The sequence below is a fragment of the Streptopelia decaocto genome (assembly GCF_964273445.1).
Source record: "Streptopelia decaocto genome assembly, chromosome: 5".
Taxonomy (NCBI): domain Eukaryota; kingdom Metazoa; phylum Chordata; class Aves; order Columbiformes; family Columbidae; genus Streptopelia; species Streptopelia decaocto.
In genome coordinates, this window is record NC_138659.1 from 14,862,582 (window position 1) to 14,883,560 (window position 20,979).

A 20,979-nucleotide genomic window follows, 5' to 3' on the forward strand; every position below is an offset into this window, starting at 1 on the left:
TCTTACTGCTCAGCAATCTGTTAACCTTTCACACCAGATGTGTAGAATGATTGGCCTGAATTAGCTCATTTTTATTATGATTTTAGTTAAACCAGGGAAGTGAAAGTCTGTGCGTAAGTTCCTCATTCATGGCCCACATATGTGAGGATGTGAGGTGTATGTACTGGACTGAGATGTAGTTTACGGAGTATCTACTGACAATGCCCGAGGAGGAAAAAATGGAGGACTGTAGATGCCCTTCGTGACTACCTGTATAAAAATAGTCAATTCAGTGCATTAACATGAAATCCATGTTTACAGATCTGAGGAACAGACACACAGAAGAACAGGAAAAGTATATTTAATTTTCTATTAAACTTCCAACCAGAGTACATTTTCCCCAAAACAGAAGTTAAAGCTTTTCTATTACTGATAAGAATTTTCTAATGATCAACACCACATTTTTCTCAGGAGAAAACAGGTAAAATGTTGGTTATAGTCCCTCTCTGCTCTCCTGGAGAACCTGATCTTTTTTAAGGTGAAGTATTAGCAAATACTGTGAATCTCAAAACAACATTCTAGTTCCTGCTTACTTCTGGATATTTTGCTTACTTTGTAAATTCCAAAGTAGTAATAAGAAAAGTATTTTATAGCAAATTCCTAAAGCCTATTCTAAAAAAATGTTTTTAGACATCCCCTTTATAAGACCATTTTAATTGAAGGAGCAGCAAATTTGTTAGAATGAAAGTCTGAAAGCATTTCCTGTATATATTCCACGTTTAATCTGCTATTACAGTTTTGAAAAAATGCAACTAATTTATTTGATATGTCTATTTATAAACTTTCTCACTCTCTTCCCAACTAAACTGAATGAGAGTAAGCAGCCTCATTTTATAAAAGTTTTCACATTGATTAAAAGAAAAAATGTCACAAATATTCACCTTATGCCATTTGTAAGAGTTAGTGCCTCAAGCTTAGCCTAAAAACTTTACTGTGGAGAAACGGATGGAATTTATTAAGAGAATTAAGGTCTCTAACCACAGAATTTAGGTGAGAGAGGTGAAATCAAACCCAGCCTGCGCCATATTATTGATAATATCTAGTTTCATCCTACTTTTTTATCAAGAGTATAAAGTACTGACTGTTTACTCTAATGAGCTCAAAGTTTAGCTTTGCCCGGCTGAAGTTGTAGATTCTGAAGTTTCATTGCCATGCCCATGTTCCCAGCAATCTTCAACTTGCCTTGAAAGAATGCCTAAAAAGAAAGAAAGATTATATGAAATGCAATACAACATACTATCCCACATGCACCCCTCCCAAAAGTTATGTGGCAGGTCCTCGCCTGCAGTTTTACAATTCCTACAGCTGTAGCAGACACTTCACATTCATCAACAAATGCACTTTCGGACACCAGAAGGTAGGACAGTAAACTGAGGAAGTTGTATGCTTATTAAATTTGTGATAACTCGAGAGAATAAACTTGGTGTTGCTTGTTTCTTGGATTACCATATCGAAAGATCTGTATACAAAGCAGGGCAGAATACCCAACATTTATTCCATGAACTTTCATTACTAAAAAGTTCACTATTTCTACTGAAGACAGTAAAGCAACACTGTACAGTAGATGCCACAAATTATTTCTTACTGAAATCCCACCCAGCCATTACTGGTTTTGTTACTGATTAATTAAATTTTATAAATCTAGTTTGTGACACAGATACACTAAAGATTTGTTTAGTTTTTTTCCTCTGGATCTTGTAAAAAGATGAACTGCATGCACTAAAATACCCATATTGTAGATGCAAAATTGCAATTGGTTCTGAATTTCCTACAGGTACATTTCTGTAATGTGTTTTACTTTCAGCTTCTTGTAGACACACTTTAGCTGTGAAAATTTTCCCTCTGAGTACTAGACCAAAAACTCAAAAGAATGTTACACAGAGCATTTCAAATTTATAAGCACAGAACAGCAACTTAAAATTAACTTAAATGTTCAGTTTACTCATACGCTATGACTGCTTTTGACACACTGAGGAATTAAAAAAACCCAAATAATAATAGACATTCAGCGGATGCTCACCTCAATTTCTGTTTTTCAGCATCAAGATTATTCCTTACATTAATGTCAGCTATGAGTGTAAAGCCCCCCAAATACAGGGCAAACATTCATCCTTTCTCAAGTCACACTGCAAACACTATTTCCCCCCTCTTCTCTGCAAGCCAAGCACTATTATGTCCCCTTCTGGATTACCTACATATGTTTGAGATAACATGTACCTGTTCAGAAAAGTAGATACTGTCTTTCCTGATTAACCTTTCTCTGAACAAATTGGCCAAAGTAAGTGAAGATTTGTAATTTTTCAGATCAGCCATGGCAGTTTTGGAGAAGGGGATTTATTCAAGTTATTTCAGCTTAGACACACTCAAAACAAACAAAAAAATAAGTCAGTCCCCTTACTGTTTCACCTCTGCTATACTTACTGTCTGAGGATTCATTTTGCCTGTCATGAGAGCCAACAGATCAGCATCAGCCATTGTAATCGTACAATCCGCCTTCTGATCTGTAAGACAGAGTTGCTATGAAGATTCAAACTGGGAGATGAAACAATAATAGAAGCTGCAACTCCACGAAGAATCTGCTGACACTACAGGTTAGCAAAACGGTACCTGAAGTACATACAAATAAGGGTCATTATAAAAATATCAGCAAGAGACTGCCCAACAGCCAACAGGCATCTGTGCCACCTTGGAGCACTGAAGAAAGACGAACCTTTCCGAAAGGTGCTCAGCAAATTCATTCCTTGAAAAGAAATAATTATCTGCTTGTAGTCAGTCAGAATGTTAATTGCAAACATTGACATTGGCTCAAATTTTATCAACCTTAGATTTGCTACGATTAGGATAAACTCAGAATAAATGCGTCTTCCCCGTGACACTCTGAAAATATTCATCCCTGACATTTCAGGCATTTCCTGCCCTCTCCTCCAGTGGGAACAACACATGCATTCAAAAAACACTAATTTGAATTAAAATCCAGAAGTTTTGGGGATCTTACAAGAAATAAGCTGAAATCTATTTTAATAAGCTCTGATAAAAATATTAATGTATATACCATAGGGCAAAAAACTGCACACGGTCCCTACACTCATTATTAAACTTAACTCTGACGAAGTGTTGTCCATACAACAGAAAACAGTGCTTGTCTTTTTGTAATAACTTAGATCAATGAATTCCAAACCAAATCCCCTATCATGTTTTTAATTAAAAACTTTGTGATGCAATTTCATGCATATATGAGATTCTGGGGACAGACTGTTGGTTTTGGCTTTTTATTTACATTACTAGGATGCATGACTTCAGATACGAGACATTTTCATGGCAAGGGCACAAATTGTTTGTTTCCAATACTTTTATGGGGTTCCCCACCATCATCCATTCTGTGTCTTAGTTATGTCTGCCTTTTTCTTAAATGGAACTTAAAGTTCGTGCCAGCTGGTACAGTATTGAAATCAATCAACTTTTACATTTAACTAGCAGCAGAGAAGTAACTTGACAACAGACCAGCTTACTGCCTGCCAGTGTCTCCAACAAAGAAACTGAATGGACAGCTACAAATTACATTTTTGGCCAAAATTACGAGGTGAGAACAACAAAATCCCTGAGGTTTGAATTTTTTTTTTTTTTTTTTTTTTTTTTTTTTTTAGTTCTGATCTCAATTTAAGTTGTCTGGAGCTTTTAAGAAAACATGCAACTATCTGGAGAGAATTCAGAGTAGAAGATGGTGAATTCTCAGTCTAAAATATCAGGTATTAAAAGCATCAGTAATAAGAAAAGTTTAAAGGTAAGGCAGCTCCACACCACCTTTGCTCAAAGTCACTATAGCTTAAATAGAATAGGAATTTATTTTCTTTTCATTAGTTTTATGTGTTTTCTGCAATGACATAATAAAATAGCACTAACCTGAATTAACTGCCACAGAGCCTTTGCCATTTTTCACATCTACTATCCAAGTTGCTTCCTTCCCACCAGGACCATCTTTTATTTTGAAGGCAAAGACTCCACCGATTTTCTTGACAAATTGCTCTCCTTCCTGTAATGACCATGTAATGTGCAATTTATTAATTTACTTCAAGATAATTTTAAAATAGTTTAAATAAAACAAAGTAATTTCAAAACCTTTACCCTTTCTACTAGAATAGAAATACCTATTTTCCTCTACTAGTCTTCATTTAAACAATAATTAAAAGCAAACAAAAACCAAAACAACAACAAAAACCAAAATACAAATGATGGCTATCTATATTAAAATCTACCAACTAAGAAAAATGACCACTGTCCTAACACTCTTGTCTTGATCTAAGTCTGACAAAACGTGATTTCTTCTTCTAATCACACCCACAAAGCAACAAACACCAAAACCAAACTTAAAAGTTTCTTGTGTTAGTTAGCAAGCCCCTCATATACAATCTAAACTTTCATTTACCAAAAAACACTTATGCAGGTAGGAACTGCCTGAAAAAAAATGACTTAAAATCATGGCACAACATAAAAAGGTTTCTGACAGTGAAATTCAAAGCTGTAACATTTGTTTCAATGAGCAGCATTGAGGAAGTGATTAATGTTACTATATTCCCGTCAGGTTTCACACATGTCCTGTCATAAATTAAAATGCTGTTGTAGGTAAAAGTAGTAGTAAAATACCTCTTGAAGCTTCTTTTCAATCTCTTTGAAGACCAGGTGTGACTTAAATGCATCAACAGCTGCACTGAGAGGCACAGCCGCAACACGGCCGGTGCTGAAATGAAAAACACGTTAATTTGCATATCTTTATTCACATTTTCAGCATCTTCAAATTATTGTGAATAGGCCTAACACCAGCAAAAACAGTCACACTGAAACACTTTAGCAGTACAGAGCAACTACATGATACTGAAGTGAAGCTTACTCTCTCATGGGCTTGACAGCTTGAATGACAATCAAGGATCTAGATGTTTTCACATGTATGGACAGGACGCTAATTTTATAATGAAGGTAAATCATTAATCTTATTAAGATAAATAAGCAAACACTACTGCCACACCTCATGCTTAAGAAATGTGGCTAGAACTTATTTGTGTGGCACTAACACTACCCTATAGATATTTGCTGAAGTAGCAACAGTAGGAACTCATCTGAAGAAGACACATCAATTTTGCTAATAATCCAAGGTTGTACTAACAGGACATAAAACTGTAAGGTGTCAAAAGAGAGCAGAACTGTTTTAAAGACCAATTCAAAATGAATCAAGTCCCCCTGTCATTTACTTTGATGTAAATTCTTGGCAGCTGTTCTTGAAGCCACTAATTACAGGCTAGATCTGAATCCAATAAGTCTACATGCATGACTGTAGAAAAAATGGTATGAAGTATCTTCATAAACATGAAACACCACCACCTTTCCCTTAATTACGCAATACACAACATCATGCCATTACATAAGTGAGGCCTGAACAGATTAGCTGCACTGGTCCATTTCAAAGTCTGATACACGTTACTGCAACTCCCTACTCCCTGTGTCACATAAAGCCTTTGGGAGAACTTAAGGTTTTTAAGCTTCTGTAATATAAGATGAAAACAGTATTGCTAAGATTCCTCTGCTTTAGGATATGCCTAAGAAGGAACTTAAACTTCTCAATACCAATGAAGGTGAAGTGAACTATAGTAAATTAGACTTCATTTCTTCAGGAGAGACCTTATCTATACATGGAAAGCTTTTCCTGATAGGAAGGCAATACTTGGAGCAGTATCTCAAAGTCAACAGCATACAAATAGCAAACAATTCCTTGTTTCATAAAATTACAATATTTTTAAAGAGAAAGCTCAAAGCAATGCAAAATAGTACATTCTCTGTAGGTCCTTTCCCTTCAGATTTAAAACTGTGTACCAACACCCACTGCCAAGTTTTGTGAGCATGTTTAAAGAGAACACATAAGATACGTTTTTTCCTGTATCATGCCTATTTTCTCATATGGTCTAACCTCTTACAGATTACAGAAGCAATAGGATTATCACTTCTGACCCTGTACTATAAAAAGCTGCAGCCCCTCAAAATTCAATTGCTTCTCTCATTAGCTCCTCCGCAGATTATACTGTCACCTCCCATGAATTGTACAGGTCCAGCTAAAATACACACTAGAAATATGAGTTGGAAGGGGAATAATTATTTCTCTAAGTCCAGAAGATGATAAATCTTACCATTCATAAGTTTTCAGAGCAAATATAAAGTACTGGCATCAAGCTTTAAAACCAAAACCATAATACCCATAAGGAGTTGCTCAATCTTTCTAAGCAAGGTTGAAACTGAAAACATAAAGGAATTGTGTATTTTAAAAGCTTCTCCTGAAATTGCAGTATATTTACAAATTTTAAGTATTTTCTCTCAATTCCTGCCCATCCCAGCACAGAACTACAGCAGACAGCTTCATAGCAGGGTTCTCCTCTCACTGCAAGTGCCAATTCATTAGCCAGGACTGGACGAGTAACATGCCTGCATTCTAATGAGTACTTAGAATACCACATGTCACACATACAACTGCAAGCAGCTCCTCATGAAACCAAACTAGCAATGATTTTAACATTCCCGTGCATGTCTTGCTTTCTTGGCAAGCCCCTAGTTTCAATTAATTCACATTAACATAGTCTGTTTTGTTCCTGGAAGGCCTGTTTTGTTGGCTATTTTCTTCCAATTAGACTTCTCCTCACAGGAAATCACGTGAACCATTTTACAGGCCAGTTTGCTCTTTTCAATAACTCACAGTGCGTATTGAGCACCAAGAACAAGCCACTTTGAGTTATAATCTCTGTATATACCTGCAGCACTATAGATACACAACAGGTCCAACTGCTGAGCAAGTTTTAGCTTACAGTGCAATTTCTCCCTTGCACAAACAATATATCTAAAAAAATACAGGAAAATTGGTATTGAAACACAAACATATGGGTACACAGTGAACACGAAGTGAGCTTATTTTACAACACTCCCCAACCCGCAGTGAAAGCTTCCAGTAACAGTGTAAGTAAGGCACGAATGCCGAACAAGCGTTTTCGTTTAGCAGCGCGTTTCTCCTCAGAGACACCGACCGAAGTGACTGTTCTGAGGGCGCTCTCACACACAGAGCTGTTTTTCTCCTCACGCAGCCCCTCAGCTGTCCCACCACCGCTCCTCCCGGGGCGTCGGGCGGCGGCAGCGGCCCCGGGGTGCCCGTGCGGGGCTCACCTGGCTCCGGGGACTCCCATGCCGTACAGGGTCAGCACCGCGGCCCCGCCGAGGCCCAGGTTGTGCTGCAGCGCGACCTTCGCCCCCGGGACCTGGCGCCTCCCGGCCAGGCCGCGCAGCTGCCAGCAGAGTTCAGCGCACTGCGCCAGGCCTGGGGAATCGAGCACAGATCGGGGCTGCTTACAAGAGCTACGGAACATACTGCAGATGTATCCCATAGACATACTTTCCTAACAAGATATTAAGTTAATACATATAATCGAATTGGAGAAAATTAATTCTTGACAGCTCAGATACCTAGAAATAGATTTTCTTCAGAGGCCAAAAGTGAATCCCTTTCATATATGCCTGATTTTCCAATTATATCTAATCACAGAATCATTTCGGTTGGAAGAGACCCTCAAGATCATCGAGTCCAACCATAACCTAACCTAACTCTAGCACTAAACCATGTCCCTAAGAACCTCGGCTGAACACCTTTTAAACCCCTCCAGGAATGGTGAGTCCACCTCTTCCCTGGGCAGCCTGTTCCAATGCCTGACAACCCTTTCCTTGAAGAATTTTTTCCTAGTGTCCAATCTAAATCTCCCCTGGTGTGACTTGAGGCCATTTCCTCTCATCCTATCACTTGCTACTTGGGAGAACAGACCAGCCCCCTCCATGCTACAACCTCCTTTCAGGCAGTTGTACACAGCGATAAGGTCTCCCCTCAGCCTCCTCTCCAGGCTGAACCCCCCGGTTCCCTCAGCTGCTCGTCATCACACTTGTGCTCCAGACCCCTCACCAGCTTTGTCACCTCCTCTGCACTCTCTCTAGTATTTCAATGTCCTTCTTATGATGAGGGGCCCAGTCTCAGTCTCCCTCTTCTATCAGCTATTTCTGCACTTAAGATCCAGCTCCACTACACACACATTTCTTCTTCCCTCCATCACCCACAAACCTCCACCTCTTCCCCTCTCAGGCCTCTGGGCAAGGCAGGGGAAGAATACGCATTTTGTGCACAGAATTTTACACGTTGCCAGCTGAAACATTACCAGGGTAACAAGTGTGGTAACTCCAGTCATACATGAGAATTAACAGGTCTCATTTGCACTCTCCCAGACCCAAGGAGAGAATGTGTGCAAGGGTCTATTATCCTGCCCTGGCAGGGTTTGGAAACTGAGGATGACCGATATGACCCCTCATTAGAATACAGGTAGCCTCAGGACTGTTTGATAGTGAAATTAAGCAGACATGACATTTCCTGCATTTTAATGACTCTTCCCCTCCATCCCTTGGCAATAGAGGCACCAGCACCAGTAATTGCCTCTGGATTTCTTCCTGTGTAACTGACAGAAACGTAACACACATCCAGCAAAGTGACACCCTCATCCTGTCAAAGATACCCACAGTCTCATTTACCTAAAATACTTTTCTTCCAAAATTTCCTGATACTTCCCCCCTCTACACTAACTGCAGATTATCTAGCTGTTACAGCTGTTTAGATTAAGGTTTGTTGTTTTACAATGTTTCCTCTTCTCCAGTTTTTTGAAAACTTCTCATTTTCAAATAAGGAAGGTGAATTATTTTCACAAATCCAAACACATTTTATCCAAGAACCACCTCACTTGGCATAGCAGTTTAAAGAAAACAAAACACAAAAAAACCCCTATGTTGCTGGGAAATGGTGACTAACCAAGCTTCTTTTGTGAAACCAGATCAATATTTTTACATCCAGGGCTTAAAAGAAATAGCTTCTGTTACAGCTAACAAGGGTATGGGCTATTCAGATGCAGTAAAAATCTCCAAGATCTGAAGTTTAAAGGCTGACAACATTCAAAAGTGGTTATTCAAACTACATTTATCGGGAAGTTGTACTACTAAGCAATTGTTTAGGGAAAAAAAAAACAACAACAACAAAAGTTAAGCTGTTTGCAGGTTGCTTTAACAAACAGAAAAAGCAGCACCATAAAATTAAATAAGTAATTAAATTCACACTCCAGTGCTTTTGGTTTGGGTAATCCTACACACCTGCATGAGGTGGAAATGAGAATCAACTCCAGTGCTCCTTTCCAGCCTTAGAAGGCCCTCGTGTCTCACACACAGATCAACACAAGGGGGAAGCATCTGCCCTTCTCCAGAGCTGTATTGTGGATCTAACCAGCACAACTAAATGAAATGGTTTTGCATACCTGTAGCTCCAAGCGGGTGTCCCTTTGAAATCAAGCCACCACTGGGATTAATAACCCATTTTCCTCCGTAGGTATTGTCTCCTCTGTCAATCAGCTCACATGCTTTTCCTACAAAACAGTATTTATAAAACATTTTCCTTTTGTTTTTAAGCGATTTTTCAACTCTACTGTCACTTACTGAAGATGGTGCATGTCAGTCAAAACCTAGAAAATACCACACCACAGACTTTACAAAGAGATGACTGGAAGTAGCCAAACTAAATTAATGAGAATTGCTTATAGCACTGGAGAAAGTGTAACATGGAAAAGAAGTAAAAGGGCTAGTGTTTGATATAAAAGCTTTTTAAAATTTGCTGTTGAACGTTTTCATTGATGTATAGTATCATGCTATAATAAATATAATGAAGTTGCTCATTATTCTATTAATGAAACTGCAGCAATAATTATGTTTTCTGTAAAAGAGGGGTTAGTCATAATTTGTGACGCTCAGAACATGGGAGTCCTGGTGAACAAGATGAACATGCACCAACAACGTGCCTTTGCCACAAAGACAGCTAATGGTATCCTGGGCTGCATTAAGACATTAAGATAGTAAACAAAACCACTTCTAACACTAACGCTTAGAATTGATTCACTTTCCAGACTACTAGTTCCCTGCCTTCAGGAGACAGTTCTCCCCTTTAACCAGTCCCTTACTCCTTTATTCTTGTTCCAGCTTCTTCAGCCTACATTATTAACATCCAGATCTAATAATGATCTGCCACATTTCCTGTATTTGTAATTTACTTCTCCCCATTAAATGAGAATCCCAGCACATCTAAACCCGCAGTGCGGTTTATGCCATTTCACTAATCCCTGTCTAATTAGCCTATCACCTCAAGATGAGCTTCACATACTTTGAAGGTCAGACTGACTGAAAGGTGGCGAGAATTGCACTATAAGAATGCCACATACAAGACATATTGGCCAAATAGAAAAGTACCATCAGGATTCTTCTCTATTTTTGATTAAATGAATGAAGCTAAAAAGCTTAATGTACCTATCTAAATAATGTCAACCAATTACTATTTTTCCTGCAGATACCATAAAAACACAGCAAAGCAGACAGTAAAAAGCAAGCATTCAAAGTCAGATACTCAAAGAACTACAAATACATAAAAAGTCTTCCTGAAGATCTGTGAACTTGTCTGTTCTGGTGAGAAAGCTTAGACAATGCAATACACCACCTAGTGACAGAATATGATATTTTCTCAAAATTAGTTAAAAACAACAAATTAGGGAAATATTACATCAGATGATTATTTATGCAAAACAAGAATACATTTAGTGTTTAAATACATCAAATACTGGAGTAGCAGTTCAATGCATTTTTTATTTCAAATCAAAAATCTCTTCAGTAGAAAATCTTAATGGTCTGACTTACCTACATAGAACTAAACTCCACTACAGTTTAACCTGTTGTAAATCCACTCCAATGACATTAAACTAATCTGGGGACAGATTGTGCATTGTTACACAGTTGACTTTAGAGTCACGTTCACAGCTTGCTAACAATTCTGTATTTTCAAAGGCAAAGATGTTTCAAGATTTTTTTTAAAGTCATATCAAAGATAAGTAACTTCGTTGTGCCCTCTGTAGGCAATTCTTGTCCCATGTTTTTCTTCCTAAAAGGTAACACAAGGATAGATGGAAATCTTGGATTTCTTGCTTTAAAGAGCCATCCCTGCACAAGCTAGCCATCTGATTTCACACACTTTGTCCAACACTTGAATTTGCCTTGGATATGTCTTCAGAAATCACAGTTACACACTCATTTGTTAATCTAATTCTAGTTTGCAGGTCTTTGTGTTATTACAGTGGTAACTTGCTTTTCCTTCTTATGAGATTACCTAATAAGAGTTTCAAACATAGAAGATCTGTCTAGTAGACAACTCAAAGTTCTAATTACATGAACAGATAAAAAGATATTTTTAATGCTTTCCATTTTAAGAAAACAATGATCTCCACTGATGCTATTACCTTCTGGACAGAGTCCCAGGGCTTCATAGGTAATTAACTCATTAACTGAGAAACAGTCATGAAGTTCAATCACATCAACATCTGTAGGTTTTAGGCCTGCTATTTCAAAGCATTTTTCTGCAGCTTTTTTAGTCATGTCATAGCCAACCTGCAACAAGAAGAAATGGCGTATATATCATTAAAGAAACATAGCTAACAATTTCATCTCTACACTTAAATGTGCTTTTATGTGTCCTGTAAGTGAAAGTAACCTGTAGGAGATGTCATTCTAATTTATTTCAATGCATCACATATCATAGCCTTTAATATTCCTACAGTATGAATGAACAGAAAGAAATAATACATTTTAAATCTCCTTGTTGGCATATGGAAAATTTTCTGGGGAATGTCCTGTTTTGTCAACATTGTTTACAAGCCAAATCACTCCTTTGCATGACCCCGATCAATAGCATTGAAACAAATCCTCAGACTATCCTGCTACCTTTTTCTATCAAGCATCTGACTAGAATTGTATTCAAAACCTGAACAGAACATGACCAGAGTAAAAACTATTGGGTATTCTAATGGTTTGACTATCATCCCATTATTTTAGTCAATATGCAGTGGGATCCAAGCTCTGCAGTTCAGGTCTTTGCCTTCATTATACTTAAGGAAGTAATCATGACTACACCCAATGGGTTATTGCAACTCCAGTATTACACAGACATAAGTAAAATGGTTTTAAGTTTTATTACTACTATAAGCAGAAAAATTAAAGAAATGTGTTTATTGGTGTTCAAATTGTTTAAAAAGTAGCCTTTAAATAATTTGTTAAAAACTAGGGGTTTTTTATAGCCTGTTTACCAACTTCTTACTGTTATCCCACAACCACACTCTGCCTACTCCACCTGCCCAAATGAAATTACTTTTATATTTACCACAAAGTATGATTTGTTTGCTTACTGACAGAGAAATGTCTGCAGTGTCATTAGGCCTTGTGGGTATTAAAAAGCAACCCTGAAGAGCATAAGGGAACACAGAATTATAAACCTACCATCTTCATACAACTGTTCTCTTCAAACGTGCTTGGATAATCAGTAGCCATCACCTGGGCCAGAATTTCCACAGCTTTTGGCTGCAACTGGTGCCTTTTCACAAACTCCTCACTAGCCAAAATTGCAGCTGCTGCACCATTTGATGTTGGACTGATTGAAAGAAAAATAATGTCATCATTCTAAATTAGTCATGTCAATCTTGTATAGAATTATCTTTTAAAACAAACAAAACCAAAAAGAACAAACAAAAAACTACTTTCTTTGGCGGATGCCACTGAAACCATAAATTCCATCAGTGTTTTCTGGACACTTTCAGTAATATTTAAAACAGACATTTGAAAAGCATGACATCAAAACAGAAATGTATCATTAGGTTTTCAATTTAGAACAAAAAAGCCTCTACTTAGCTATAAACAGTGTTAGCCACAAGCCTTCCAAGGGTGTATAGGAAAGGCTGAAGAGAAGAATTAACAATTAATAGCAACATATGCACATGGATAAAAGATACAGAATGACAAGAGAGTCCTAAAGTACAAAACTCATTTCAGCCTACTGTATTATACTGTGAACAAGTATCTGGACAGTGTTTGGTCAAGACAGAAATTCCACATTCATTTTATTTATAAGTTTTACTTCACATAATCTGTAAATTTTCCTTTACACATAGACTTTTATTTAAATAAATGTTCTACCATATTTATCTTAACATCAAGATTTATTTCACAATGCTAAGTCCTCTCCTTACCAACACTGTAAGACGGTCAAGAAATCAAAAATTTTGCGAGAATTCAGAACTTCATCTAAAGTGTACTCCTTTTGGAACTGGGAATACCTAAGAAAAACACACAGATACCATCTTAGTTTTAGCACAGCCTTAGCAGTCAACATACTAATACCACACTATTAGACAGCTACAGAGCTGGTTTTTACACAGTATAAGGCACCGGATATTGAATTCATGCTGAGTATAACTCTCATTCCATAATAAAGAATACACTCTGCAAAGTATTTCCAACAATAATATTCTGTTTTGCATGAGTTTTGTAGCAGCAATGTAGTTCAATATAGAGGTAGGGTACACTACTCACGGGTTGTTAGTGGAATGGCTATGATTCTTCCACGCAATTTTTGCAAAGTACTCTGGATTTGTCCCTGGTAGGTGAAAGAAAGCAGTGTTAAAATACTTTGTTTACCCACACTGTGCTAACAGAGCATTTGGAAAATTGTGTCATAAGAATTTAACCTTTAAAAGCATCTTTACGAGAGCCTAATTGTTATCAAGGCTTCCTTTAGAACTTAACTTAGGTCTAAAAATTAGATAAAGACTACTAAACATGGCTGAGTTTCAGCTAACAGAACATCCTACTTAGGTATTTAACACTTACTAACATAAAGACACAGAAAATAACTGCATTTTATTTATTTGAGGTATTATATTATTGAAATTTGAATGCTCATTTTCACATCAGTACAAAACAGCTGCAGTGAAATATTCGGAGTCTAAAATGTTTCTGTATACTTGTCTAAAACTAAGTGCAAAGAAAAGATCCTTAATAGGCCAACCTCCTACCTTGGAGGCAACTCCCTTGTCTGGCAAGAGGGTAAGAAACAGCAGCAGCAGCAGCCTAGTACTATTTTTTGAATATCTGAAAGCCTTTGTCAAACAATTCAGTCCCAAGTCTATCTACCCATCCTAAGACACAAGGAAAAATGCAGGAAATCATACAACCTTATCACCCAGATCTTGCAGAGGCACAAACCATAATACCATTAGCATGATTACCAGGCACACTGTATCACAGCCTTAATTTTCTCTCCTGATGTTTTTTGTTTTCCCCACACATCACCACCTTTTCTGTAGATAACTCTTTATCTAAATGTATTCCCATATGAGTTAGCTGTAGATTTTGCAGCTGTAGTACCTGGGTAAAAGAAAGAGCCCTGAATGCTATCATTTTTTTAAACCTAAATCCTAGTATGCATATTTTTAAATCAATTAAAAGAGGACAATGAAAAAATGTATTTCACATACCATATTTCTCCATATGTTCTTTGCCAGCACTTGCAAACATCTGAGGTGCTACTGGAGCACTTGCTAAGCCATATTTATTTATCATTATTTCCAAATGTTTGTCAATTGGATTAGTTCTGTCTGAAAACTAAAAAGAAGATAAATAGTTATGAAGCAACTCAATTTCCTTTCCTTTACAACATTGCCACAAAAGTGCCCTCAAGCAAAACAGAGGTTTTTCTGACATTTTAACAATTCCACCGGACAGCATGTTGTACTCCAGTGACATCTTTTGAAGCATTCATAGTTTTGCAAGTATAAGAAAGAGTAAACAAGCAGAAAATGCTTAACATTATCATCACTGCACTGATTCACTGCAAAAGCACCCCAATGTGATTTCTACCACAGTCACTATTTTCAGCAGACAACTTCAGGTATTCTTCACCTCAGCTTCAAAATCCTGCATTTAATATAGTTCCAAGTTATAAAATTAATACTGTATCATAAAGCATGTTAAAGATTAACTGTTACTCATTTCAATCAGTTGTTAAATTTAACACCTCTCACCCAAACCTCTGCATATATTATCAAACTTGCCAGTTCTGTAATTAAACAACATATGGGCTCTAATATTGCTTGCCATAAGGCAAACACAAACAAAACCCCAAACCTCTCCAGTAGAAACACAGAAGAGACAACAAAGAAAGGTTTACAAAAGCCTTTAGTTTTTGGGAAAGTGTATTAACTGGTCAACTGAGTGAGCATCAAGCCAAAAGACCCAGATTTTTTTTCTTTGATTTGCTGTGTCATTTTGAGAGACTCTTCAATTGCTCAACGCTTCAGTATTCTTTTACTTTCATTACTTCCTATTAACCTTGCCTTTAATGTATTCTTGGCAAAATACTAAAAGCATGACATACTAATTAATGTAAAATGTAACAAAATTAATTCTAAAACATTCCATGCAAAATTTGTGTATCATAGGTGCACTCAGAACCATAAAACTCATTAAAGGTTGCTGTGGATTAAAATAATGGTTCATTTTGTAATCATCTACAGAAACATCTTAAAAGAACCAGTATTTATGAGAAGACGTTTCAGAAAATCAGGAAGTGGATTTCATATAAAAATATAACGTGTTTCAGACACTTACACCTGAATTAAGGGATCCTTTTGCCATCCTCTCAAAGCCAAGTGCCAGAACACAATCTGCCAAACCTTAAAATGAAATTTGTGGCTATTTAGAACACAAGGTAATTATAAATGACATTATGTACTAACAATTATTCAGTCACAAGAAACAGTATGAAGGCCTACGAGTTGTTCTTCCTCCTTTCTTCACTTTTGAAAGAGTCAAATTGGGGTGCAAATGGTATTGATACAAACATATCAATACCGAAGAATGAGAGATCATTACAAGGTTTCAGTTTATTATTTAAATGTTTGATAGATTATCTTAGATGATCAAGCACTTAATGTCTCTGCTACAAATACTAGAATAATCATACAGAATGTTACTATAGTTTTCATTACATAAACATCAGCATTTAAGTGTAAGAAAGTATCATAGTCCACAAAGGAACCGCAGAAACAGAAGGAAACACTCATCTGTCAGTTCAAAGCATAGTCTGTCCCAAGGCACTGCTCTCTTCCTCTCCCTTCCAAAAATGCATTAGTCAAACACTCATCTTACGTTAAAAAAAAAAAAAAACAAACAACAACAACAACAAAAAAAAACCCAACAAAACAACCTTTTAAAAAAAGTTACACTTTTTAACAGATTCTTCTTTCCACTCTGCAGGGTCTAGTGTCTTGCAGTACTATAACATTAATACAATATTACACTTTGCACTACTCCAAACAATTATTCCAGAAAAAAAAAATAACTGGCTTACTACTCACTAGGTTCATACAGCTTATGACAAGGGAAAACACATTTATATATCCATATATATGTCATCTTAGTGCATCACAGACATAGTCTCTTAGGTGCACACATAACGCTCTAGTTCATAGTGACTGTCCTACTTTTTAAGTGCTTGGTCTTATATTTTCATATACTACTGAACAACCTTTTCAGCTGAGTAAGGCAGAAGACACAACTTTGCCTATGAGGATAGGATAAGACATTTACCACTCAGAGTACTCACACATTCACTAGTCCCATTCCTAAATCAAGTTATATTAATAGAAATAGGGAATATATATTACCCAGTCCCAGAGCAAAACTACTCACCTCCTTCTACAAGCTGTCTGGCCATGAACAAAGCAGTTGACCCAGTAGCACAGTTGTTATTAACATTAATGATAGGGATGCCAGTCAAACCCAAACCGTGATAGATAGCCCGCTGTCCACAGGTCGAGTCACCTTTATACAGAGACACAACATTAAAATAAGGTACATAGAATCATAGAATCATTTTGAATGGAAAAGGCCCTTAAGATCACAGAGACGAACCATTAACCTAACACTGTCAAGTCCACCTCTAAACCATGTTCCCAGAACCTCATCCACACATCTTTTAAACACCCCCAGGGACGGTGACTCAACCACTTCCCAGGGCAGCATACCCAGACTTCACCAGCAAAAAGAAATCCTACCATCTATGTCCAATGCTACCACTTAAACTGTAACTTGAATTTCTGAACTGTCACCCTGAGCGTCTCTCATGTTCACAGTACAAGAGCCTTAGAAATAAGATGAAAATAATCACATTTTAAAAAGAGAAGTTTGTCCTGCTTCTGTGACAACAGGCCATGAATCAACAGAAGGTAACTGAACCGGACAGAAACATCTCAGAGGTGTGGCTTGGAAGATGCTACAGATGTCACAGCTGATTGACCCTACTTCAGTTGCCATAACACAGTCATTAACAGAGGAACAGGAAGAAAGTAAATGGAAAACTCTTAGGAATGGAAATAGATTTCCCCATAATAGAAATCTGATTTGAACTGCTTTGAGAAATACATCAGGCATCTGTTAACTGGAGTGACAGGAAAAGGTTCAAACCAGTCATTTACACCATCTCCTCCTGCAGTGAATGCAAGTTAAAAGCTTCTGCTGAGGGTATTGACTAGAAATCTGTTTGAGGGATGTGCTGGTTTTGGCTGGGATGGAGTTGGTTTTCTTCCTAGTAGCCAGTATGGGGCCATGTTTTGGATTTGTGCTGAAATGGGTGTTGATAATAGAGGGATGTTTTTGTCATTGCTGAGTGGTGCTTGCATAGAGTCAAGGCCTTTTCTGCTCCTCACACCAGCGAGTGAGCTGGGGTTGCACAAGAAATTGGGAGGGGACACAGCTGGGACAGGTGAACCCAACTGACCAGAGGGATATTCCACACCACATGACATCATGGTCAGTATATAAAGCCGGGGGAAGAAGGAAGAATGGGTGACATTCAGAGTGATGGTGTTTGTCTTCCCAAGTAACCATTACACATGATGAAGCCCATGACTAGAACTGAAAACTCCACAAATAAACAGGCACAGATCTGTAATCACTAAAAATATTTTTTTTTAAGTTTGAGACAGGTCTACAAACTGACACGTGATTACATACTATAACCTGAAACCAGTGGGATCCCTCATGCTTTATCTACACAGATGTCTGCAAATGTCACATCCCAATCAAATGACAATACTTACCGTAAACATAACCCACACATGCCTGCTCCACTGCTGAATAAGGAATCCCAGCATCAGCTAAAGCCTTCTGGCCTAAAATGTTTAAAAATTGAAAAAAAAAAAGATTAGAAGTTGAAGGTTAAACAAACACACACACACACACACACATAAAGGCAGCTGTCACAACCATAACAAGCAAACCTAGGTCAGTATGTATGATTCACACATTCATAAACAAGAAAAAGAAAGCTGTAAACATTTCTTATTAGAACATGTGAATGGTTAATACAGTCTTGCACCTTAATTCTCACAAGAACAATTTTGTGGTATTTTGAGTTCTGAACAAGCTCCTTTATCAGAAAACATCATGCAATCAATTCTGTGTTCATGCACAAAGGTTCTCTGTTTCAATAAAATTATATTTGAATAATATAGGTAGGTATGAAATTATTTAAAACGTCCAATTCAGTTTTAAGCTATCCTTTTGACTTCAGTTCTGGAAGGCAGTGAAACAAACAGGTCAGTTATGGATTTTGTGAAAGTGTTTTATATTTGCCTTTTTTACGTATCTATTTACTGAACAGTAGCTGCTCCTTCATATGTATAATAAAAAGATTAACTGTAAGGCTTAAAATAAGTGTCAACAATCAAACTAAATGCTTGCTTTATTGTTAAATTACCTGCCTCCTTAGCCATTTCAGGATAGTCAACACTGTTTGCATCAGGCTTCAAAAACTGACAAGGAAAAAAAAAAAATCACAGTGAGATGTAATACATTTTTTGCTCCGATTGGTGTATTTAAAAGCTTATATTTCACTTAGAAACAGGTTTGTGAACAACCAGTTTTAAATTATGCAAACAATTTAATTAACAAAATCTGCACAATTCCCGAGTAATACTGCCACACTCTGTCATGGCTAGAAGCAAAAAATAGTGCAATCTTATGGAAGCTGAGGACCATTTTTGCTCAGTCTTAAAGAAGGTCCATGACTGGTACAGAGATGCAAATCAACCCTGTCCAAAGCCTGTGGTTGGGACAGAGAATAACTGTCATCTTCACCGATCCATTACAATACATGACTTAATCTTCACTAAGGCTTTGACAAAGAGTTTCACTTCATTTTGTTATACTAATTGTAACAGGAAAATGCTTGTTCTTGGTATGGAACTTAATTCTACAAAAGCCTCCCTTTCGTAAGCCTTATTTCACTTTGTTACAAATCATATTCTACCTTACCTCTCACTGTTACAGTAGAGGTGGTAATTTTCTTAGTACTATGACTCACTAGAGTCCACCAACATGTTTTGCATTGCTACAAGATTAAGAAAAACGTGACCGCTAAAAAAATCTTCATACTAACTACTTAGATTTCTACAAATTATTTGACGTTGTTAGTATATAGAAGCTAATTTGCTACCTCCCTATGCTTACATCCCCAACTCCAGCCTTCCACAACACTTAGCTGTACTTTCCTTTCCTTAATTTAGCCAGAGAACCTTCATACCAAAGCTCATAAGAAAAAAAAACAGTCAGTGAACTGAGCATTATAAAAGTCTGTAAGAGTGACTGATGTTACTTGGGCTGACAAAGGGGGGAAAAAACCAAAAAGAGTATTGACAGTTTCTGAAATGACACTACACTGGTAACTGAGGTGATCCACTTTTGAAAACGAAAAGCATGGCCTGTGGAACTGACAATTGCACACACAGGGAAAACAGACTGTTGTATTAGAACGTTATACCAATTTTTAGCAGACACATTAAGAAAAAAAAAAAGACCGAGAAAGGACACAATCCTAGAAGACTTCACAATAAAATGTTTAACATTTAATATGGTGTCTGACAGGTTTTAGTTGTCTCTTCTGTGCTGCTGTTCCTTCCTGGAGAACATCACAAATGAGTTTGAGGTGAGGTCAAGAGCTAGCAGAATTAAGTCTTTTACCTTTTATTTCCTCCCGTATCACATCGCATGCTGGAGAAACACCCATATAGCAACAAATGTTATTTTAAAAGTGTTGTCCTGTGTTGTGGTTTGTTTTTTTTCTGAGTTCTCTAGCAAACATCAAAGTCATCTTAAGTTTCACTCACCAAGATAAAAAATGTTCCTCTATCTTTTGCTGCTCTGAAAACGTGCCTCGCTGTGGCGATGGAACGAGCAGGGACCGACACGAACGGGGAGAGGGTCTGTGAGGCACCTGTGCCCACCGGCCCCGGGGCTCAGAGCGAGGGGACGGGCCCATGGCCGGGGGCCACAGTAACACAGGGACACGCTCTGGCCGTTCTAAGTCTGTTGTATCGACCCGCTCCCACCGGTTTGACTTGGCTGGCGGCCCGTCCTCCCCCCCACGCCATGCAAAGGGGAACTTTGCGCGGGGCCGCTCCCGCCCGGGCCTGACCCGCTGGCCCTGCGCTCCTCCCCGCCAACGTCCGCCTGAGCGTGTTTGTGAGGGGCCCTATCTCCCTCAGGGGAGGAAGAGAGCGGCTCCCACAGTGCCGCCGTCCCCCCGCGCCCCGCTCAGCCGCAACAGGGGACACCCGCAGGGGAGTCGCCTCAGCATCGCCGCCGAAACACGACCCGCCGGGGCCGACCCCCCCCCGCCAGGCGCCGAGTTTCTCTCTGCTCCTCCCGCACAGCCCCGGCGCGCAGGCGGTGCCGGGCAGGGCGCAGGCCGGCGGCGCAGAGCCCCGTACCTTGGTCATACCGACGCCCACCACGAACACCCGGCGCTGCATGATGGCGGCGGCACGCGCACACCCCCCTCCTCCGCCGAGACCCCTCGCACGGACAGCGGCGAGCGACAGCTGAGCGAAGGGGCAGGAGGTGAAGAACCACCCCCCTCTTACACCTCCTCCTTAAAGGCGCAGCGCCCCGCTGTCCCGCCCCGAG

At 38.4% G+C, this 20,979-nt stretch overlaps 1 protein-coding gene across 1 annotated transcript; it reads right to left on the reverse strand.

Annotated features, from left to right (window-relative positions):
* Positions 1–324: 324 nt before the first annotated feature.
* On the reverse strand, positions 325–20,918 carry SCP2 (sterol carrier protein 2). The gene is made up of 16 exons (XM_082052937.1): positions 20,784–20,918; positions 18,773–18,827; positions 18,114–18,185; positions 16,705–16,836; positions 15,622–15,686; positions 14,490–14,616; positions 13,546–13,609; positions 13,203–13,289; positions 12,457–12,607; positions 11,424–11,571; positions 9,405–9,512; positions 7,234–7,384; positions 4,681–4,774; positions 3,940–4,069; positions 2,461–2,540; positions 325–1,234 (listed from the first exon to the last, which is right to left on the reverse strand). The coding sequence occupies exons 1-16, from the start codon at positions 20,823–20,825 to the stop codon at positions 1,139–1,141; spliced, it is 1,602 nt and encodes a 533-aa protein (XP_081909063.1). The 5' UTR covers positions 20,826–20,918; the 3' UTR covers positions 325–1,138.
* Positions 20,919–20,979: the final 61 nt, after the last annotated feature.

What these genes read in the sequence shown, in the direction of transcription:
- SCP2 (XM_082052937.1), bottom strand. Translation starts at nt 20,825, where the DNA reads ATGCAGCGCCGGGTGTTCGTGGTGGGCGTCGGTATGACCAAG. An exon ending in TGGGCGTCGGTATGACCAAG is followed by an intron (nt 18,828 to 20,783) that starts GTACGGGGCTCT and finishes TTTCCTTGTCAG; the next exon opens with TTTTTGAAGCCTGATGCAAA. An exon ending in GCAAAATGAATCCTCAGACA is followed by an intron (nt 1,235 to 2,460) that starts GTAAGTATAGCA and finishes CTTTCTTTTTAG; the next exon opens with GCATTCTTTCAAGGCAAGTT.